This window comes from Aethalodelphis obliquidens, unplaced genomic scaffold, assembly GCF_003676395.1.
Source record: "Aethalodelphis obliquidens isolate GAN/ISIS:26980383/991018 unplaced genomic scaffold, ASM367639v1 scaffold17, whole genome shotgun sequence".
Classification (NCBI taxonomy): Eukaryota; Metazoa; Chordata; class Mammalia; order Artiodactyla; family Delphinidae; genus Aethalodelphis; species Aethalodelphis obliquidens.
The window spans coordinates 11,524,428-11,549,007 of NW_020837961.1; the positions used below are offsets into that span (position 1 = coordinate 11,524,428).

Sequence of the window (24,580 nt, forward strand, 5' to 3'; positions counted from 1 at the left end):
CCATCATGTTTCGTCTAGGTTTACCTTCGGGGTCTTCATAGTCTAATTCAGATGAAGTTTGATTCATCAGGTACTTTTAACATCAAGTCTCACTCTTCATTCATTGCCAATCGCACCATCCCTCCTAGTCCCTCTAGTAATTACCTGGTGGCTGGGTAGCGGGGTAGGGGGTGGTGAGAATGAGAATATCCTATCCTAATATTTACTTATAAAGAACAAACTGGAATTTCCCTTAGTGCATAAGAGGGTTCAAAGTCTGTTTAAAGAAAGGTCTACAAGCACGAGTGGATTTACCTAGCTTTGAAAGAAAACTCAAAAGGCACTGTTAGGAACTGCTTATTAACAGTTGTTCCTAGTATCAAACTTTCAGCATCCTAATAGTTGAAGCTTAGTACCATGCTGTGTTGTGGACAGAAAATTTCATAAGATTCCTTCATGATTAATTATAAGGAAAGGGTAATCAAAGTACTGTCCCCTTTATTTGCAGGAAAAAAATGTGATAACAAGATTTAAAAATCTGAGAAAATTGCTTAAAATGGATTTAATTTTTATAGCTGAGTTCTTATTTTTTTATTTTCTATTAGAGTTTTCCTTCAAAGAGGAAATAATATAACATTGTTATATTATTTAACCTCTGTTATTGACCTTGGATATCTCTTGGTGTCTGTATTTTTAAAATATTGTTTATAATTTATTTGAAAAATAAACACCATCGGTAATTAACAGTGAGGATACTGGTTCTGGCAAGACTTAACTGTAAGAGTGCAATACAGCTTATCAAACATGTGTATAATTCATTTTAAATCTATATAGAGGGAAGATAACATGATTACATTAGAAGAAGAAAGAGTTAATGTAAACACACATTCACAGTGAATAGCTTATGATATTTGTCATGTTAATTAATTGCAATGCACATGTATATTACTTTGTATAGACCCTTGCTCATTGTAATGTTTATGAATGGTGCTGTTTCCTCTCACTTTTTTCATTACTTTATCTCCAGAGGCACAAATGTACAGGCAGATGTCTGCTTCCTTTTTTTTTTTGCACCTATGACACTCATCTTCTATGTAAGATCAAGTTGATATTTCTCCGTCTGAATAACCAGAATGCAAAAACTTGACATATTCAGAAAACGTATTGTTCAGTTTGCCCTTCCAGTCTTAAGCCCTTAGATCCTTACCTCCTCAGAAAGAAATAAGGACTACTGATTTTCTAAGGTCTGACACTAACAGCCTGGCTCTGTCGAAACTTCTCTTTTTTATCTTCTCTTTCACAACTAAATAAGCTGAAAAAGCAATTGGGGCATACAATCAGACAAGACTTCATTCTCAATAACAAAATTGCCCAGGAAATGAAAGAAGAAACCTTCTGCTTAATAATAACCCAGTAAACCAACTATCTGTGAATGGAAGCAACTGAGCTGATGACTTTCTCCTTGTTCTTGATGGTTGGCATCAATGATTCTAATGATTACTGTCTAATGTCTTTTCAGATTTCAAACCTTTACATATATGACACGGTGCTTCTGCTTGCTAATGCTTTTCATAAGAAGCTGGAGGACCGAAAGTGGCACAGTATGGCTAGTTTGTCATGTATCAGAAAGAACTCCAAGCCCTGGCAGGGAGGGCGTTCCATGCTGGAGACCATCAAGAAGGTAATTTCTGACTAGCATTTCTTTTTTTTTTATTTTTTATTTATTCATCCATTAGTTTTTTTGTGTTGTTGTTAATTTTATTTTTTTAATGAAGTATAGTTGATTACAGTATTGTGCCAGTCTCTGCTGTACAGCAAGGTGACTCTTATACACATATAGACATTCTTTTTTAATATTCTTTTCCATTATGGTTTATCACAGGATATTGAATATAGTTCCCTGTGCTAAACAATAGCATCTTACTGTTTACCCATCCTATATATAATAGTTTACATCTGCTAATCCCAAACTCCCAATCCATCCCTCCACCACACCCCCTCCCCCTTGGCAACCGCAAGTCTGACTAGCATTTCACTCTTCCTAATTTTTATGCAAGGAGGAACAAGAAGTCATTGTTTAATGAGATGTCTTTTAGTAGGATTTTTCACTAATGTTGCTGCCTATTCAAAGCACAAAACACTGTAATAGGTAAATGAAATATTTAAAAAATCAAGGTCAGAAAATCATATACGTCTATGAAACAGGGAGCCCTTATTTATTTATAAGGAAATTTTATGCAGGTAAAAAATTAGTTGTTGAAATATTTTAATGTACTTTCATTATATCATTAGGGTCAGAGATGCTCAAATTATTTTGGTACCTGTCACAAGATACAAAAAGTTATTTATTTATTTTTCTTTAAACTACACCATCCACTGAAAAAAATAAACACTAGACCTAGGTGTTTTTCAGTTAGATGATGCATGGTAAGACATTGGATGTGATGATCTTTAATTTACCTGACAACAAAAATATTCATAAACAGTTAATCTTTTACAGCATTTGTGAACTATTTGGGGTACTTGATGGCATTCTTCTTCTTCACTTTCAATGTGGTATTTAGCCTGGCTGTGACCTGCTTTGGCTCAGCTACCTGCTCCATTCACATAATGTTGTTTAGCTCCTCTCAAAGGTATAAGCATCCTGCAGTTTATTAGCCTCTTTGTCATGTCATCCTTGCTGGCATTTTCCATTTGTCTCACACAGCTTCTTGGATTTAAAATGAAATGATTAATAAAACAAACAAATTTCTCCTGTACCCTTTACACAAAGGAGACAGCCGTTTGGAAGTTCATATTCTTCATTTTATGCATCCTTTTTCTTTCTGCATGTGTTTGCCTTTTTCTCCTGAAATAGTTAAGAGAAATAGCTAGTCAAATGAAATATGAAGTATTTAGAAATGCCAGAGAAAAATCTAAAAATTAACATTAAAAGGGAGCTAGATGTACAAAAACCAGGAAGTAGAGGGAAAAATGTTTCAAATAGAGAAAAGCCTGGATCTTCCTCTTGGTACTGTATCCTCTTTGCAGAAGAATCACTTTAATGAGAATTTAGGCTCTTATCAACAGAGGTGCTTGAGAATTAAATGTATTGAATATATTGGCAGAGGAGGATTTTTCAACTGAAAAATGAGTAAGTCAAATCTAAGCTCAAGGTGTTGCCAAAATCCCCCAGCTCAATCTATGTAGAGAGTTGGCAGGTATGAATCCAAGGGAGATTGTTGAACATGGTTCTGATCCTGCCAATTTATTAATTCATGGTGTGTCTAGTATGCAGGAACCTGAATATATTCATTCTTCGGAAGCTGTCTCACAAAGACAGAATAATTGTTTGGGAGGTTGCTTAGGAGATATTTATTTAGTGAAAGTATCAGTAGGAGGGAAAGAGAGACACTATAATATGTAGGTATTTCTTATGGAGCAATTCAATGTGTAAAATGTTGTTAAATTTATAATCAAAACAATGATTTCATATGATAATTATGAAATTTTATTTTGGGAGAATATTTGCATATTTTTCTCCTGTAAACTTTCAACCCGGTGGCACTTTTTAAAGGAATATATCCATTCTGTGTATCTAGAGACAATGTTTGAATGCTATGTTTGATTGCAAATGTTCTATTTCATTATTTTTTTCTCACATTTCAAATTGCCCTTAAAAACGGAATTAAGGGCTTCCCTGGTGGCGCAGTGGTTGAGAGTCCGCCTGCTGATGCAGGGGACGCGGGTTTGTGCCCCGGTCCAGGAGGATCCCACATGCCGCGGAGCGGCTGGACCCGTGAGCCATGGCCGCTGAGCTTGCGCGTCCGGAGCTTGTGCTCCGCAACGGGAGGGGCCGCAGCAGTGAGAGGCCCGCATACCGCAAAAAAAAAAAAAAAAAAAAACGGAATTAAGTTTTTCCCATCATATTACTTTGCCTCCTCTGAGTGTCTTGGTTATCCCATTTGGATGTCCAGGCTGATGACACTTCACAAAACAAGAGAATTTGAGAAAAAGTGTGCTACTCACCCAGGGACTCCTGGGGAAAGCAGAGTGGGCCCATGCAGGCCCAGGCTGGCTTGAGCAAAGCACTGTGAATGGGCTGGGCATTTCAGTGGTTAGGGATGGGGCTAAGAAAAGTTCCCATTTATGTGGGCTGGAGATTTTTGAGGCTTAAATTTCCCAGGGGTGTTAAAGAAGGAGGTGCAGGATGGGCTTTCTTAATCAGCCTGTCCGTATGTGGAGCCAAATAAGAAAGGAAAAGCAAGGCTTAAAAAGAAGTCAGGGTTTCCCTGGTGGTGCAGTGGTTGGGAGTCCGCCTGCCGGTGCGGGGGGCGCGGGTTCGTGCCCCGGTCTGGGGGGATCTCGCGTGCCGCGGAGCGGCTGGGCCCGTGAGCCATGGCCGCTGAGCCTAAGCGTCCGGAGCCTGTGCTCCGCAACGGGAGAGGCCACACCAGTGAGAGGCCCACGTACCGCAAAAGAAAAAAAAAAGTCAGCAGCCAGACCTCACAAATGAGGTCAGGCTCTTTATTACAATGTGAATATTCTAGTGATAAAATTCTTAATTACATTCAAGTAACCACTGCATTCCTATATTCTGAGCATGCTCTATACACTTTACAAAGCCTATGTACTAATGCAAGGAGTACAAAGAATTGATGTCCATGAATGGACATGGTGTCTATCTATATAGTTATCTTTTTATAACCCTCAGAAAAGATTTAGAGTATTCTTCATACATGTTTTCATTGTATTTATTCCTGAAATTTTGTAGGGTTTTGAGTATGCGCATCTGTGCGTGTATACATGTGTTTGTGCACACTATCATAAATAGGATATGTTTCCACTATATTTTTGAACTAGTCATTGTAGGTACATGAGGAAGTTATTGGTGTTTGATACATTTTGTGACTGACCTGATCAACTTGTTACTAAACTCCAGATTCTTACTTCTTTCTTTGTAGTTTATTCCCGTGTGTTTTTCAAGTAGATATTGATATCATCTTCAAAAAATTGTCATCACTTAATTGTAATACTTTATAACTTTTTAAACCTTTAAAAAAATTTTCTTGGGGCATCTGGGAGCACAACCTGCCAGGTGCATCTGGAGCCCTGTGGGCTTTGGAGGTGGCCAACTTCCTCTGCTGCAAGTGAGAAAGCCAGGGCATCTCCATGTCAGAGATGACGAGGCCAGGATTCTACCTCTGCGGGAAAGCTGCAGATGATGCTGACCAGGCCTGGAGCTGACCTGCAGAGCCCCGCTGCACCGGACACATTATTATCCAGCTCTCCTGTGATGCATTCTTCAGTGATTCCTCTTGATTTTGTTGTCAGTTCACCACTGACATGTGGCACTCTCAGCTCTTGGATAGAGAGAACTCCAAGCAGTGCTGTTAGGGGCACACCCATGAGGCAGAGGCCTGACCTGGGTTCTGCACAAAACGTTCTGCAGGTGGATTTCCAGTATGGGCCAGCAATAGAAGATAGAGTGGCCAGTGAGCAGTTTCTAGGCCAAAAACTTCTGATTTGAGGAACAGATGTAAATATGGAAACCTGCAAAACAAATTTGCAGAGATTTTATTGACTCTCTGGCTTAAAGAAGAAGAAAATACTGCCGTAGATATTGCTGAGCCTCCGTACATGCAGTTACTTGGAAAAACTAATATTATCGGGAAGCCATTTTTAAATGTAAACTGTGAACACATAAAATCATATGACAAAAATCTGAATAGACAGTTCATCTGCTTCCCACTGGAAGTTATCCTGACTTTTAATATGACTCTTGAGGAGATCTTTGACAGTTACCTGACTCAATCTTAGAACATCAGATACGATAGGACCATTCAGTGTATTGGAGATGAAGAATATGAGAAACCTGAATCCAGAAGACGTCAGTCAGCTCATCACCATCAACGTGATGATGATCAGGGTGTCCCAGCTGATTCCAGAGATGCATGGGGCCTTCTTCCAGTGCCAGGTGTGCCCTCCTAGTGGAGATGGACCTTGTCAGAGTATGGGCATGCTGCCATACCACCCACAGTGTGGTGCTGACCCAGGACTGCTTGTCACGTTCTCTGATAAACAGATGATCAAACTCCAAGAGTCTCCTGAAAATATGCCTGCAGGGCAGATGCCTCATGCTGTCATCCTTTTGGTCACAATGACATTGTTGACAAGATTCATCTTGGGGACAGAGTGAATATCACAGGCATTTATCCAGCTGTTCCTATTGAATCAGCCCAATGGTGAGTAATGTGAAGTCTGTCTACAGAACCCTCATTGATGTCATTCATTATCAGAAAATGGATGCAAAACGTCTGCACAAAGGAGATGAAGAAGTAAAACAAACTTTTTTTTTCAGAGAAGCATGTGGAATTACTTAAGAAACTTTCCAGAAAACCAGACATTTATGAGAGACTTGCTTCAGCCTCAGGTCCAAGCACTTAAGAACAGGAAGGTTTCAAAAAGGGAAACTTGCTTCAGCTTTTCTGGGGAACAGGGAAGGATTTTAGTCAAACAGGAAAAGGCAGATTTCATGCTGAGATCAACGTCCTGCTGTGCAGTGACCCTGGGACCAGCAAGTCCCAGCTCCTGCAATGTGTATACAACCTGGTACCCTGGGACCAGTATGCACCTGGGAAGGGCTTCAGAGCAGTCAGCCTAACAGTATATGTGAAAGACCCCAAAAGGAGGCAGCTGGTCCTGCAGACTGGTGCCCTTATCCTTAGTGACAGTGGCATCTACTGTATTGATACTTAAAAAGATGAATCAAAGTACAAGACCAGTGTTGCTTGAAGCCAGGGAACAGCTAACTCTCCTTACCACAATGGCTGGGGTTATTTGCAAGCTCAATGCGTGCACATGTGTCCTGACAGCAGCAAATTCTATTGAGTCTTAGTGTAACGCTAATAAATACCACCTTTGAAAATATCCAGCGACTTCACACCTTATTACCCAGGTTCGGTTCCATCTTCCTCATGCTCGACCTCAGGATGAAACCTGTGGCAGGCATCTGGCTCACCACCTCGTGGCTGTGTACCGCTCGAGCAGGGAGCATGTGAAAGAGGAGTTCATGGATACGGCAGTGCTAAAGGACCGCTGTCACAGCACTGGATGCCTAGGTTGAGTCAGGAAGCCAGCCAGGCTGTCACCAAAGCTCAAGTAGAGGAGGAATGGTTTCTGCATACCCTCCAAAGCTGGAATCGTTAAAATGGCTTAGCAGAAGCCCATGCTAAAGTATGATATTCAAATAAAGTTGAAGCAAAGATACAGACCTCTATAGAGAGGCTGTAAGCAGTCTGCTACTAACCCCCAGACTGGCATTGTAGACATATCGATTCTTACTACAGGAATGAGTGCCATCTCTCCTAAATGGAAAGAAGAGTTAGCTGAAGCACTGAAAAAAACTTATTTTATCTAAGAGTAAGACATCAGCCCTAAAGCGCCCACAACTTTTTGAAGATGTTTGGGAACAATCTGACATAGCCATTACCAAAGATATATTTGACAAAGCACCATGTGCCTTGGCTGAAGATGACTTTTTGACAGTGATTGGAAAAACTGCTCGCTTGCTCTGAAGCTCTGAGTGTTCAGGTCCTCTGCACTTGGGCACTGACTTTGCTTCCATATATGTGTATGGCATATGGGCCAACAGAAAGAAATTCTTTCTCCTTTTTTTTAACATCTTTATTGGAGTATAATTACTGTAAAATGTTGTGTTAGTTTCTGCTGTAAAACAAAGTGAATCAGCTATATATATACATACATCCCCATATCTCCTCCCTCTTGTGTCTCCCTTCCACCCTCACTATCCCACCCCTCTAGGTGGTCACAAAGCACCAGCTGATCTCCCTGAGCTACGCAGCTGCTTCCCACTAGCTATCTATTTTATATTTGGTAGTGTATATATGTAAGTGCTACTCTCTCACTTTGTCCCAGCTTACCCTTCCCCCTCCCTGTGTCCTCAAGTCCATTCTCTATGTCTGTGTCTTTATTCCTGTCCTGCCCATAGGTTTATCAGAACCTTTTTTTTTTTTTTTTAGATTCCATATATATGTGTTAGCATAAGATATTTGTTTTTCTCTTTCTGACTTACTTCACTCTGTAGGACAGCCTCTAGGTCCATCCACCTCACTACAAATAACTCAGTTTCGTTTCTTTTTATGTCTGAGTAATATTCCATTGTATATATGTACCACATCTTCTTTATCCATTCACCTATTGATGGACACTTAGGTGGTTTCCATGTCCTGGCTATTGTAAATAGAGCTGCAGTGAACATTGTGGTACATGACTCTTTTTGAATTATCGTTTTCTCAGGGTATGTGCCCAGTAGTGGGATTGCTGGGTCCTATGGTAGTTCTATTTTTAGTTTTTTAAGGAACCTCCATACTGTTCTCCATAGTGGCTGTATCAATTTACATTCCCACCAACAGTGCAACAGGGTTCCCTTTTCTCCACACCCTCTCCAACATTTATTGTTTGTAGATTTTTTGATGATGGCCAGTCAGACTGGTGTGAGGTGATACCTCATTGTAGTTTTGATTTGCATTTCTCTAATGATTAGGGATGTTGAACATCCTTTCATCTGTTTGTTGGCAATCTGTATATCTCCTTTGGAGAAATGTCTGTTTAGGTCTATTTAGGTCACAGCCTCCCTGGAGGGTAGCTGTGGAGAGTGACCTGTGCTTGCTCGCAGGCTTCTTGGTGGCGGCAGCAGCAGCCTTAGCATCTCATGCCCGTCTCTGGTTTCCGCGCTGTTAGCCGCGCCTCACGCCAGTCTCTGGAGCTCCTTTAAGCGGTGCTCTGAATCCCCTCTCCTCCCGCACCAGGAAACAAAGAGGCAAGAAAGTCTCTTGCCTCTTCGGCAGGTCCAGACTCTTTCCCAGACTCCCTCCCGGCTAGCCCTGGCGCACTAACCCCTTCAGGCTGTGTTCACGCCGCCAACCCCAGTCCTCTCCCTGCGCGCTCCGACCAGCCCGAGCCTCAACTCCCAGCCCCGCCCGCCCCGGCGGGTGAGCAGACAAGCTTCTCGGGCTGGTGAGTGCCGGTTGGCCCTGACCCTCTGTGCGGGAATCTCTCCGCTTTGTCATCAGCACCCCTGTTGCTGCGCTCTCCTCCGCGTCTCCGAAAGCTTCCCCCCTCCGCCACCCGCAGTCTCCGCCTGCGAAGGGGCTTCTAGTATGTGGAAACCTTTCCTCCTTCACGGCTCCCTCCCACTGGTGCAGGTCACGTCCCTATTCTTTTGTCTCTGTTTTTTTTCTTTTTTCTTTTGCCCTACCCAGGTACGTGGGGAGTTTCTTGCCTTTTGGGAGGTCTGAGGTCTTCTGCCAGCGTTCAGTGGGTGTTCTATAGGAGTTGTTCCACATGTAAATGTATTTCTGATGTATCTGTGGGGAGGAAGGTGATCTCCACGTCTTACTCCTCTGCCACCTTGAAGGTCTCCCTCCAGTACTTTAAATATATCATGCCACTCCCTTCTGGCCTGCAACATTTCTGTAGAAAAATCAGCTGATAGCCTTATGGGGGTTCCATTGTATATGCCTCTTTGTTTTTCTCTTTCTGTCTTTAAAATTCTCTGTTTAAGTTTTGCCATTTTAATGATGATATGTCTTGGTATGCGTCTGTTTGGATACATCTTATTCAGTACCCTCTGTTCTTTCTGTACATGGATATCTGTTTCTTTCTTCAAGTTTGGGAAGTTTTCAGCCATAGTTTCATCAAATACATTTTCAACCCCTTCTCTTTCCTTTCTTCTGGGACCTCTATAATGCAAATGTTGTACACTCAATGTTATCTCAGAGATCTCTTAACCTATTCTAATTTTTAAATTTGTTTTTCTTTTCACTGTTCTGATCAAGTGATTTCCATTATCTAACTTCCAGATTACTTATGCTTTCTTCTGTAGTACTTAGTCTTGTATATATTCCTTTTAGTGTGTTTTTCATTTCAGTTATTTTATTCTTCAGTTCGGATTGGTTCTTTTTTATATTTTCTAGTTCCTTGTTAAAATTCTGTGTTCTTCTACTCTTTTCCCTAATTCAGTTACCATTCTTGTCATTAATGCTTTAAATACTTTATCTGGTAAATTGTTTATTTCTGTTTTATTATGTATTTTTGAGGGGTTTTCTCTTGCTCTTTCAGTTGAGACCAATTCCTCTGTCTTCTCATTTGCTTAACTTTCTCTGTCTCTATGAATTTAGGGGAAACAGTGACCTATTGCAGTCTTCAAGGAGTGTCCTTACATGGGAGCATCCGTGTATAGTCTGTGTGTGCCCAGTGCCTTTGGTGGGAGAGCTGGATTTGACATGAATGCAAGTCACATTTTTCCTCATGGTGTGCTGGTAGGGGGATGGGGGATTGGGGATGGGGTCAGATCCAAAGTTGCTGGAACAGAAGCCCTGAAATTTGGGTACAAGGTGGCTCCATTCCCTTCAAGTATGTGCTCTCCCCTCTCTCAGCTTTGGCACCCCTGCCCCAGAGGAGAGCAGTGCTGGAGCAATAGGGGCCCATGTGGGCTCTCAGCTCATGATGGGGCATGGGCTGCAGAAGGTTGGCTATAGACAGAGGTCCAGGCTGTCTCTGGTGTGCTGCCTGTGTAGTGCCAGCAATGGCTGCCCCCTCCCTGCCCAGATGCTGCCCCAGATCTGAGTCACCTCTGTGTTCCAAGGTCTACCACTTTCCTCAGTCTTGGCAGCCCTATATCCAGTGCAGAGCTGTGACATGAAATAAGCAAGGCTGGAACAATCGAGAGGCTCAGGCTGGGGCAGATGCTAGGCTGGTCGCAGAAAACCCGGCAGCCACTATTGCGGTCTCACTCTGCCCTCTCCACGCTGCCTCAGGAGCAAGCCGGAGGATGCACACTCTTCACGAGCTGAGTTCAGGCTTCCCACAGCCCCCCTGTTAGTCTCAGTAGCCCTCCAACCAGCCAAGAGGGCTTTTCTGCCTTTTGTCAGACCTCAGGCCTGTGGAGCCCAATATGTGACTTGAACTGCCCATGCCCCAGGGAGGATGTCTGCCCATGTAACCTCCCTTTTCCTGTGAGTCCCCTCCCATGGTCACAGGTCCTAACCTGATAATTTCTCTGCTCTTCTACCCAATTACATGTGAAATCTTTCTTATAGCCTTGGTTGTATCAGAGTCTTTCTACCATTTTCCAGTTAGTTTTCAGTGAGAATAGTCCCACATGTAAATGTATTTTTGATGTGTTCGTGGGGAGAGGTGACTTCTATATCTTCTTATTCCTTTGTCTTGATTGATCTCCCCTTGTTGATTTTTTTTTTAAATTGTATACTTAGAGTAATATAAATATATTACTTTGCTTTTCGTGTTAAGCACTATGTACCATTTAGAATTATAAACCTGAAGGACAGAGCGAACATTTAGGAAAACATAATGTGTCTTACTAGAAACAGTATTGACTTGGAATATAAGATAGCCTTTTGACAAAAATGTGTGCAAATAAACTTTTTGCCACAAGAGCTTTGAAAATATAGTCAATGACCTTGGAATAGTCTTCTTGTGGACTCTTCAGTGTATCCTCAAATTCAGGGCATTTGAATCATAAAGTGGGTAAAATGGTGTCAATTTTAATTTAGTTTAGTTCCACATACATTTTTTGAGCAATCACTGTGATATGCATGTGTTATATTGGACACGCAGCTTACGTCGTCTAGAGGAAAATGTATGAGGCACAAGAAGGAGGCTTCAGTTCAGGTTCCTCAAATAACTAGTTGTCTGGGCCTCAGTTTCTTATTCTCTGAGATATAGACAGCATGACCAAAATGTTAGTAGTTTCTTATTTCCTGCTCAGTTTGCTTCAAGTTTCTATTATGAATGAATATTTGAGTATATATGTATATTTGTAAATATGTATGTATATATCTGTATGCACATACACACACATATAAATGTTATATGGCAACTCAAGTTTTCCTAAACATTTTACACAAATTAAGTTTTATGTTTTTATTCCTTTTTATTTTTTGGCATAGTGTATTCTAGTATTTATCTACAAATTATATTTCTTTTCTGGGTATAAAATGTAGTGTCTTCTTTCTCTCAGGGATTTTTCTCACTGAAATTAACTTATGAAACATGAGGGCATCAGGGCACACTGCTGAGTCAGGCGTCTCCCAGTGTGTTCACAGTCTTGCTGGGCTTATGTTTATTTAACGGGGTATCCTTAATTACCAAGCATGTTTGCAGGTTGCAAGGAACCTAGGAATATGTATAAGGAAATTAGACAAGTGTCATTAATATTTGATCTATATGATCTTCCAAAAGTATCTCTCAGTTACTTTGCAGTTTCAAATATAGGGATAAATCCTTCTGCCTCATAAAGAGAGTGAAACAAATACTTAGGAAATTTTCTTTCTTCTTTTTTCCATCTTATCCTATCCGTAAGGGAACATCAAACTTCTGCCTTTTCAGGAACTGATTATCCAGTGGTAAATTATTCCTGACCTTTGATCTACTCTTTTTATTTTTCTTCTCTTCTTCTTTTCATATTTGATACCCACTGGTATTTCTATACAGAGTGTGTAGGATGAAATCTAAACCAGTTTACATGGTATTTTTCAAAAGGTTTACTCTGGAGGCAATTATTACTGTCAATTTAATGGACATTTAAAAACTATATGTGTTATTCATACTATCAATGTCCCATTAGCTTATTTTGTTTAGAATCAGCTGTATCAAGAGATTTTTTAAAAAACTGCAACTATGCATGCACAAAGATAATGACTGCTCATCACCACCTGGCCAGCACACATTTATACCAAGGCTGTGATTTCAGTGTTGAGCTGAGGATAGATGAAAACAAAAAAAAAGCTCAAACACATGGGAATATTTTTAGGCAAGCAAATATCAGAGAGGTTAAGTCTGAGACAGATAAGAAGGAGCTTCAGTTAAAGGGTTTAGTTGCTTGAAATACTGACCTCTCAAGCACCCTTTATATCCACGTGAGAGAAGATTTTACTAATTACACAGGCTAACAGCTCATTAAGAATACAGCATAGGGGGAGATCTTCAAGATGGCGGAAGAGTAAGACGTGGAGATCACCTTTCTCCCCACAAATACATCAGAAATACATCTACACGTGGAACAACTCCTACAGAACACCTACTGAATGCTGGCAGAAGACCTCAGACCTCCCAAAAGGCAAGAAACTCCCCACGTACCTGGGTAGGGCAAAAGAAAAAGAATAGGGACGGGACCTGCACCAGTGGGAGGGAGCTGTGAAGGAGGAAAGCTTTCCACACACTAGGAAGCCCCTTCGCGGGCGGAGTCTGCGGGTGGCAGAGGAGGGAAGCTTCGGAGCCGCGGAGGAGAGCGCAGCCACAGACAGGGGTGCGGAGGGCAAACCGGAGAGATTCCCGCACAGAGGATCAGGGCCGACTGGCACTTACCAGGCCTAGAGGCTTGTCTGCTCACCAGCCGGGGCGGGCAGGGCTGGGAGCTGAGGCTCCGGCTATGGTCGGACTGCAGGGAGAGGACTGGGGTTGGCGGCGTGAACACAGCCTGCAGGGGGTTAGTGCGCCACGGCTAGCCGGGAGGGAGTCCGGGGAAAAGTCTGGACCTGCCGAAGAGGAAAGAGACTTTTTCTTGCCTCTTTGTTTCCTGGTGCGGGAGGAGAGGAGATTCAGAGCGCCGCTTAAAGGAGCTCCAGAGACGGGCGTGAGCTGCGGCTAAAAGCGCGGACCCCGGAGACGGGCATGAGACGCTAACGCTGCTGCTGCCGCCACCAAGAAGCCTGTGTGCGAGCACAGGTCACTACCCACACCTCCCCTCCCGGGAACCTGTGCAGCCTGCCACTGCCAGGGTCGCGGGATCCAGGGACAACTTCCCCCGGAGAATGCACGGCGCGCCTCGGCACTCCGTGCCCCCCCCTCCCCCCCCCCCCCCCCCCGGCCTGAGTGAGCCAGAGCCCTCGAATCAGCGGCTCCTTTAGCTCCATCCTGTCTGAGCCAAGAACAGACGCCCTCAGGCGACCTACACGCAGAGATGGGACCAAATCCAAAGCTGAACCCCAGGAGCTGTGAGAACAAAGAAGAGAAAGGGAAATCTCTCCCAGCAGCCTCAGGAGCAGCGGAGAAAATCTCCACAATCAACTTGATGTACCTGCAAATGTGGAATACCTGAATAGACAACGAATCAGACCAAATTGAGGAGGTGGACTGTGGGAGCAACGATATATATATTTTTTTCCTCTTTCTCTTTTTGTGAGTGTGTATGTGTATGCTTCTTTGTGTGATTTTCTCTGTGTAGCTTTGTTTTTACCATTTGTCCTATGGATCTGTTTATTTATTTATTATTATTTTTTTTTTAGTATAGTTTTAACGCTTGTTATCATTGGTGGATTCGTTTTTTGGTTTGGTTGCTCTCCTCTTTCTTCTTTTCTTGTCTTTACTAGTTTTTAATTTTTAATAATTATTTTTTATTTTAATAACTTTATTTTATTTTATTTTTATTTATTTATTTCTTTTTTTCTCCCTTTTATTCTGAACCGTGTCACTGACAGGGTCTTGGTGCTCCAGCTGGGTGTCAGACCTGTGCCTCTGAGGTAGGAGAGCCAAGTTCTGGACATTGGTCCACCAGAGACTTCCCGGCTCCACATAATATCAAACAACGAAAGCTCTCCCAGAGATCTCCATCTCAACACTAAGACCCAGCTCCACTCAATGACCAGCAAGCTACAGTGCTGGACACCCTGTGCCAAACAACTAGCAAGACAGGAAAAAAAAAACACCCATTGGCGGAGAGGCTGCCTAAAATCATGATAAGGTCACAGACACCCCGAAACACAACACTAGATGCGGTCCTGCCCACCAGAAAGACAAGATCCAGCCTCATCCACCAGAATGAAATCCAAATGAAAATAAGGAAACACAAGCTTTAAATGATACATTAAACAAGATGGACTTAATTGATATTTATAGGACATTCCATCCAAAAACAACAGAATACACTTTCTTCTAAAGTGGTCATGGAACATTCTCCAGGATAGATCATATCTTGGGTCACAAATCAAGCCTTGGTAAATTTAAGAAAATTGAAATTGTATCAAGTATCTTTTCCAGCCACAACACTATGAGACTAGATATCAATTACAGGAAATAATCTGTAAAAAATACAAACACATGGAGGCTAAACAATACACTACTTAATAACCAAGAGATCACTGAAGAAATCAAAGAGGAAATCAAAAACTACCTAGAAACAAATGACAATGAAAGCACGACGACCCAAACCCTATGGGATGCAGCAAAAGCAGTTCTAAGAGGGAAGTATATAGGAATACCATCCTACCTCAAGAAACATCTCAAAAAAGCAACCTAACTTTACATAGAAAGCAGTTAGAGAAAGAAGAACAAAAATACCCCCAGAGTTAGCAGCAGGAAAGAAATCATAAGATCAGATCAGAAATAAATGACAAAGAAATGAAGGAAACAGTAGCAAAGATCAATAAAACTAAAACCTGGTTCTTTGAGAAGATAAACAAAATTGATAAACCGTTAGCTACACTCATCAAGAAAAAAAGGGAGGAGACTCAAATCAATAGAATTAGAAATGAAAAAGAAGTAACAACTGACACTGCAGAAATAAAAAGGATCATGAGAGATTACTACAAGCAACTAAATGCCAATAAAATGGACAACCTGGAAGAAATGGACAAATTCTTAGAAAAGCACAACCTTCTGAGACAGAACCAGGAAGAAATAGAAAATATGTACAGACCAATCATGAGCCCTGAAATTGAAACTGATTAAAAATATTGCAGCAAACAAAAGCCCAGGACCAGATGGCTTCACAGGTGAATTCTGTCAACATTTAGAGAAGAGCTAACATCTATCCTTCTCAAGCTCTTCCAAAATAGAGCAGAGGGAGGAACACTCCCAAACTCATTCTACAAGGCCACCATCACCCTGATACCAAAACCAGACAAGGATGTCACAAAAAACAGAAAACTACAGACCAATATCACTGTTAAGCATAGATGGAAAAATCCTCAACAAAATACTAGCAAACAGAATCAAACAGTACACTAAAAGGATCATACACCATGATCTAGTGGGTTTTATCCCAGGAATGCAAGGATTCTTCAATATACTCAAATCAATCAATGTAATGCACCATTAACACCATTAACAAATTGAAGAATAAAAAGCATATGATCATCTCAATTGATGCAGAAAAAGTTTTCAAAAAATTCAACACCAATTTATGATAAAAACCCTCCAGAAAGTAGGCATAGAGGGAACTTACCTCAAAATAAAGTCTGTATATGACAAACCCACAGCCAACATTGTTCTCAATGGTGAAAAACTGAAACCATTTCCTCTAAAATCAGGAACAAGACAAGGTTGCCCACTCTCACCACTATTATTCAACATAGTTTTTGAAGTTTTAGCCACAGCAATCAGGGAAGAAAAAGAAATAAAGAATCCAAATCGGAAAAGAAGTAAAACTGTCACTGTTTGCAGATGACATTATACTATACATAGAGAATCTACCAGCATAAAGACACTACCAGAAAACTACTAGAGCTAATCAATGAATTTGATAAAGTAGCAGGATACAAAATTAATGCACAGAAATGTCTTGCCTTCCTCTATAATAATGATGAAAAATCTGAAATAGAAATTAAGGAAACACTCCCATTTACCATTGCAACAAAAAGAACAAAATACCTAGGAATAAACCTACCTAAGGAAGCCAAAGATGTGTATGCAGAAAACTATAAGATACTGATGAAAGAAATTAAAGATGGTACAAAAAGATGGAGGGATATACCCTGTTCTTAGATTGGAAGAATCAACATTGTGAAAGTGACTATATAACCCAAAGCAATCTACAGATTCAGTGCAATCCCTATCAAAATACCAATGGCATTTTTCGCAGAACTAGAACAAAAAATTTCACAATTTGTGTGGAAACACGAAAGACCCTGAATAGCAAAAGCAATCTTGAGTAAGAAAAACAGAGCTGGAAGAATCAGGCTCCCTGACTTCAGACTATACTACAAAGCTACAGTAATCAAGACTGTATGGTACTGGCACAAAAACAGAAATATAGATCAATGGAACAGGATAGAAAGCCCAGAGATAAACCCACACACATATGGTCACCTTATTTTTGATAAAGGAGGCAAGAATATACAATGGAGAAAAGACAGCCTCTTCAATAAGTGGTGCTGGGAAAACTGGACAGCTACATGTAAAAGAATGAAATTAGAACACTCCCTAACACCATACACAAAATTAAACTCAAAATAGATTAAAGACCTAAATGTAAGGCCAGACACTCTAAAACTCTTAGAGGAAAACATAGGCAGAACACTCTATAACATAAATCACAGCAAGATCCTTTTAGACCCACCTCCTAGAGAAAGGGAAATAAAAACAAAAATAAACAAATGGGACCTAATGAAACTTAAAACCTATTGCACAGCAAAGGAAATCATAAGATGAAAAGGCAACCTTCAGAATGGGAGAAAATATTTGTAAATGAAGCAACTGACAAAGGATTAATCTCCAAAATATACAAGCAGCTCATGCAGCTCAATATCAAAAAAACAAACAACCCAGTCCAAAAATGGGGAGAAGACCAAAAGTGTCATTTCTCCAAAGAAGATATACGTATTGCCAGCAAACACATGAAAGGATGCTCAACATCACTAATCATTATAGAAATGCAAATCAAAACTACAATGAGGTATCACCTCACACTGCTGAGAGAGTGGCATGGACATGTATACACTGCCAAATGTAAATAGGTAATGGGAAGCAGCTGCATAGCACAGGGAGATCAGCTCGGTGCTTTGTGACCACCTAGAGGGGTGGGATAGGGAGGGTGGGAGGGAGACGCAAGAGGGAGGAGATATGGGGATATATGTATATGTATAGCTGATTCACTTTGTTATAAAGCAGAAACTAACACACCATTGTAAAGCAATTATACTCCAATAAAGATGTTAAAAAATAAGAAATAGCACTAACACCTTGAAAAAAGAGAAAATACAGCATAAAGAAGATCAATTATGAAGTCAAAAAGGTGAAAAAGAGAAGTGGAGCCACAGTAAACTAAATGCAGGTTCCCTGATTTATGGTTTTTTTTTATCATGTGCAATGTGGATTAAGTGGACTGAGTTGCTAGGTACCAGATGTAAGCCAAAGAAAAGACATTGGCCCAGGGTGGCCATATGAGTATTGATGGGGAACAATAATAATAATACAGTGCCAGGCAGTCTAGTGGTTAAAGTTTAAAATTTTCAGGAGTATAGCATTTTTGCAATGTAGCAATCATATTGATACACAATATCTTTCCTCCTTTTCCTAGAAATAAAATACTAAGTCAGAAATGTAAGATTCTGATATAATTGGAGATATTACTGAGGTAAATGTGTAATTTTGAGGACAAGAGAAGTGCTTCTAAAAGGATTTCTTAATACCAGTAGTTTGAACTATGTGTAGTAATATAAGCTATATTTGTCAAACTCCTACAGAATTTGCCATTTAGACATATTTATGATAATAAGATCCACTATACTTAACCCAGTCTTTAAAATCTTAAGTGAAAATTGGGTTCCTTGAGATATTAGTACTGAGTGAACGTTCAGGATCAGATTCATGTACAAGAATGAGATAGTTCACCCATATCAGACACAGGCAATTAAGAAGCACAAAGGAGAAAGAGATTATTGGAAATTCTGTATGCTCCCCCGCCCCCCAAGCCCTTTCTTCCCACATTGGACATACATGCACATTCTGTCTCCAAAAAAGATTTTGTAGGCTTACCTACAAAACAGAGAGAGCATTTACATTATGAAACATCTCCATTTTTGCCCTAGAAAGTGTAAAGCTTTAGGACATTTTCCAGGGAGCCATAAACCATTAATCCATAGATTCAGAGTTTGTTTACTACTCCAATTAACAACTACTAATAATAATTCTTTAGGCCGGGACAAACTGCTAAGGGCTTTTATAGATAAGACTCTTCTTCCTAGTAAACATTACTAATCTCTTTACCTGGGATTCCAGTTGACAAGGGCATTAGACTCATTTACCTCCTTTTTTTTTTCCTCCCCCTGGGCTGCTCCCTCTACCACACACACACACACACACACACACACACACACACACACACACACACACACACACACACACACACACACACACACACACACACCAGAAAATGGGGGAATAGATCCTAGACCAGCTGCTTTAATAAATCTTTTTCTCCCCAAATACTAATCAATGAAATATAATTGAGTCAGATTTACAAAAACATTTTCCAAAGCCTGTAAATATTCAAGCATATAATGAAATTTTGCAACCCTTGTAAACTTTAGTTAAAAAAAAACAAAAGACGGAGAAGCATGCCTATAATTTCTAGTAGAACTAGAAACCTTCCAAAATTAAAGAATGAAATAATCATGGAGATGATGATGATGATGGTGATAGTAATTAAGCTCTCATAATTTATGAAACACTCTTCTATATTTACTTGTATTATAAGACATAATTATTTTCTGGGGTAGAGACTATTATTTTTGCCATTTAACAGATGTAAAATGGGGGCATAGAGAAATTAAATGACTTAGCCAGGTTTGTACAGCTAGTAGATTCTGATGCCATTGATCAAATCCAGGAAGTCTGACTTCAAAATCCATGCATTGACTGTTTACTCACATATGAGAAGAGCACAGATATTTCAAATTCAATATATCTTTATTAATAAAACTGGATAATAAAAGAGAAGCTATCTTATTAGAAAATAACAGTAGAGGATCAGTTTTGTTGATTATTACTGTTACAAAAATGAAATAGATTAAATATTGACATTAATGAATAAGGACTAATTTGTTTGAATGGCTGTTATGAACTCAGTGTCTTGTGATGGGCTATAAGACACAGATGAAGTAGGAGATATAGCAGACAGCATAATACCTGCCAAAAAAGACTAGAGGTTGAGTTACAGGTTATGGCAAATGAGATATATTTAAGTATCAACATCACAGAGGTGATAATGGAAGCAATTTACAAACTGAGGTAATTTGTCCAAATATATGTGATTATCATGCCAAAATTCTAAGTTAGAAATACTTTAGTAGAGCATGACTCACAATGTTATTTTCATTTGTAAAATCCTAAATAATGTGAAGGCTGATAAACTAAACTGAGAAAAGAATGGTAAACAAGAAAGAGAGAAGTATTACCTATATTGCCATCTGTTGGGAAAATGAACATCTGTCATGTTGAATGAAAGATGAAACTTGGAAATTCCCAAGGAATCACAACAGCTAGAACTACTATTTAAGATCAAAAACAGACTTCAAGACTAATTTAGATATTTTAATTTGAAAAAGATATTTAAAGGAGGAAAAACAAACCTCCAATAAGTTAAAAACTATGGCTTTTAAGATTTCCAGACATAATTTTAGATTAAATTAGAAAGGAATTGTGCTGGAGAAAGAGTATTGTCAAAACTTGTTTCCAGAGTACGTTCTATGGTCTCTGGAAGTATCTTGTTTTTTCACTAATAGATCCATGCATGTCACAACATATGTAGGCAAAAATCCTAGCCTGGATTTAGTCTCAGTTCATACATGGCATTTTGAGTACAATTTGCTTCTTTGCGTCAAAATTTCATTTTCTGTAGAGTGGATGGGATTGGATTAAGTGATACTCAAGGCTACTTTCAACTGTACTCCTATTAATGCTGTGTATCTATTAAAAATATCCTGTTAATAATTGCATGCTTGAAAAAACATTTATTTTGCAGATGAAAATTGTGTTCCTAGAACTTCCTATTATTATTATTTTACATCTTCAAAAATCTTACATCAGTATCTTTTCTCTCCTTTAGGGTGGAGTTAGTGGGTTGACTGGAGAGCTAGAATTTGGAGAAAATGGAGGCAATCCCAATGTCCACTTTGAAATTCTTGGAACCAACTATGGAGAAGAGCTTGGCCGAGGTGTTCGCAAAGTAAGACCAGACACATTGATAAATTTTCTTTTTCCTATAGTAATATGGTTTTGTTTGATTGTTCTCCATGCAATACAATCACGGTATGCATTAAAGTCTGTACTGTAGTTTGAGAGAGAAGAAGAGGGGGAAGAATTAGGCATTTAGATGACCTTACATACTTATCAGAAGTATTAATCAATAAATTGTATCTGTGCCTTAGAATAAAGGGAAAAAATTAAACCGATCATTGCCTACGGAGCTAGCATAATCTTCCATTCATTATAATACTAATTTTTATAAACTAGTGAATTTAATATTTATGCAATGCATAGCTACTTGGTTTTTAGCTTGTAACATGCACAAAATCAGAATAAGAGCTTTGATAAATTTTATATATTAAGAGGGAAAGTTTACTATAAAATGTGACATTACAGTATTTCAGCATCTATGCCGTGTAATAAGTAGAAAAGAAAATGGTTTGCAGGACATGGACTCTTGTTTTATACTACAGATCACATGTAAGAAGTTGAGCGCCAATAAAGGATGTTTCATGAAATACTGGGCCAATAACTTTCTTAAGGAGAAATGTAAAAACCCTGGAGAAATGACTTTTCTACAGTTCTGATTTGCCATTTTTATATATTTTGGGTAGGGAAAAACCTAAGTTAATTGAGTGTGCATACAGAGTTCATAGCTATAAATCTGTAACTGTATAAAGTTGGCTGCATTGAAAGTAGAGTCTTCAGTAGATGTTTCTTTCCAGTGCTAAGGTGTAGGATGCAGAAAAGTTTATATAAATTGAAATTTAGAGTTATTCTAATGAGCAATATAAACCTCTTGGTAAATTTATGCTAGAGAAGTTGAAACTATCTTAATGTGTTTTTAATTGTTTTATAGTGAAACATAGCAAACATACAGAAAACTACATAAAGCACAAGGATAGTTTAGTGAATTATTGTAAAGGAAACACCAACTACTATGGTAAAGAAGTAGAACATATCAAGCATCCTAAAACCCCCATTATACTTCTTGTTGACATCCCTGACTTCCCTTTTCAGTAGTATCACTGTTAGTCTGAAATTTATGATATTAATTTCTTTACATTTTAGTATAATTTTATCACCTAAGTGTGCATCATTACATATTTGTTTTTCTGATATTTCAATTTATCAATGGACACAATATAGTATATATTCTTTCTTCTTGCTTTTTATATTCCTCGTTGTGTTTGTGTTATGCATTCTTGTTGTTACATGAAGTTGTTTAATCATTTATATTGCTGTATCATTTTTTTATGTATAAATGTGTCACAACTTGCTGTGGTCTGTTTCTGCTTTTAGGCTATCATAAGCAATGATATTATGAATATTCTTAGACGTATATCTTGGATATATTCTCTTGTACTTGTGCATGTATTTCTGTAGGATTTGTATCCAGGAGTAGAATTGCTGCAATACAAGAAAACATACACTGAACTTTACTAGATAATCTCAAACCTATTTTCATAGATATTTACCAATTTATATACCTCCATCAGTGCTACAAATTCAAATTGCACTAAATGTTGGTTTTGTTACACTTTTAAATTTTTATTAAGTTATTCAGTGTATAATGGTATATCTTTTTATTTCGATTTGCATTTCTGTTATTATAAAAAGATTCTGCATCTTCTGCATTTGTTTGCTCCTTGGGTTTCTTTTTGAGTTAATTGCCCATTCAGGTCCTTTGGCCATTTTCCTATTGGGTTATATTTTGTGTTTTGTTTTTTTTTTAACATCTTTATTGGAGTATAATTGCTTTACATTGCTGTTTTAGTTTCTGCTTTATAACAAAGGGAATCAGCTATACATATACATATATCCCCATATCTCCTCCCTCTTGTGTCTCCCTACGATCCTCCCTATCCCACCTCTCTAGGTGGTCACAAAGCACTGAGCTGATCTCCCTGTGCTATGCGGCTGCTTCCCACTAGCTATCTATTTTACATTTGGTAGTGTATATATGTCCATGCCACTCTCTCACTTTGTCACAGCTTACCCTTCCCCCTCCCCATGACCTGAACTCCATTCTCTGCATCTGTGTCTTTATTCCTGTCCTGCCACTAGGTTCTTCAGTAACGTTTTTTTTTTTTTTTTTTAGATTCCACATATATGTGTTAGCATACAGTATTTGTTTTTCTCTTTCTGACTTAGTTCACTCCATATAACAGACTCTAGGTCCATCTACCTCACTACAAATAACTGAATTTTGTTTCTTTTCATGGCTGAGTAATATTCCATTGTATATATGTGCCACATCTTCTTTATCCATTTTTCTGTCAGTGTAAACTTAGGTTGCTTCCATGTCCTGGCTATTGTAAATAGTGCTGCAGTGGACATTGTGGTACATGTCTCTTTCTGCATTATGGTTTTCTCAGGATATATGCCCAGTAGTGGGATTGCTGGGTCATATGATAGTTCTACTTTTAGATTTTTAAGGAACCTCCATTACTGTTCTCCGTAGTGGCTGTATCAACCAACGTTCCCACCAACAGTGCAAGAGGGTTCCCTCTCCTCCACACCCTCTTCAACATTCATTGTTTGTAGACTTTTTGATGATGGCCATTCTGACTGGTGTGAGGTGATACCTCACTGTAGTTTTGATTTGCATTTCTCTAATGATTAGTGATGCTGAGCATCCTTTCATGTATTTCTTGGCAATCTGTATACCTACTTTGGAGAAATATCTATTTAGGTCTTCTGCCAATTTTTGGATTAGGTTGTTTGTTTTTTTGATACTTAGCTGCATGAGCTGCTTGTATGTTTTGGAGATTAATCCTTTGTCAGTTGTTTTGTTTGCAAATATTTTCTCCTATCCTGAAGGTTGTCCTTTCATCTTGTTTATGGTTTCCTTTGCTGGGCAAAAGTTTAAGTTTCATTAGGTCCCATTTGTTCATTTTTGTTTTTATTTCCCTTTCTCTAGGAGGTGGGTTAAAAAGGATCTTGCTGTGATTTATGTCATAGAGTGTTCTTCCTATGTTTTCCTCTTAGAGTTTTATAGTGTCTGGCCTTACATTTAGGTCTTTAATCCATTTTGAGTTTATTTTTGTGTATGGTGTTAGGGAGTGTTCTAATTTCATTCTTCTACATGTAGCTGTCCAGTTTTCCCAGCACCACTTATTGAAGAGGCTGTCTTTTCTCCATTGTATTCTCTTGCCTCCTTTATCAAAGGTAAGGTGAACATATTTGCATGGGTTTATCTCTGGGCTTTCTAAATGTTCCATTGATCTATATTTCTGTTTTTGTGCCAGTACCATACTGTCTTGATTATTGTAGCTTTGTAGTATAGTCTAAAGTAAGGGAGCCTGATACCTCCAGCTCCGTTTTTCTTTCTCAAGATTGCTTTGGCTATTCAGGGTCTTTTGTGTTTCCATACAAATCATGATTTTTTTGGTTCTAGTTCTCTGAAAAATGCCATTGGTAGTTTGATAGGGATTGCACTGAATCTGTAGATTGCTTTGGATTATATAGTCATTTTCACAATATTGATTCTTCCAATCCAAGAACATGGTATATCTCTCCATTTGTTTGTATCATCTTTAATTTTTTTTTTTTCTTGCGATACACGGGCCTCTCACTGTTGTGGCCTCTCCCGTTGCGGAGCACAGCCTCC

The 24,580-nt window shown here is 39.3% G+C and overlaps 1 protein-coding gene and 1 pseudogene across 2 annotated transcripts in view; both read left to right on the plus strand.

The window, feature by feature from the left end:
- Positions 1–24,580, plus strand: part of GRID2 (glutamate ionotropic receptor delta type subunit 2) — a 1,355,750-nt gene that overhangs the window by 812,213 nt on the left and 518,957 nt on the right. For both annotated transcript variants that reach the window (XM_027116924.1, XM_027116925.1), the window contains 2 exons: positions 1,499–1,660; positions 20,828–20,947. In XM_027116924.1, coding sequence (XP_026972725.1) covers positions 1,499–1,660; positions 20,828–20,947 — 282 coding nt within the window. The remainder of the gene's footprint in view (positions 1–1,498; positions 1,661–20,827; positions 20,948–24,580) is intronic.
- Positions 2,865–7,535, plus strand: LOC113625924 (DNA replication licensing factor MCM4 pseudogene; annotated as a pseudogene).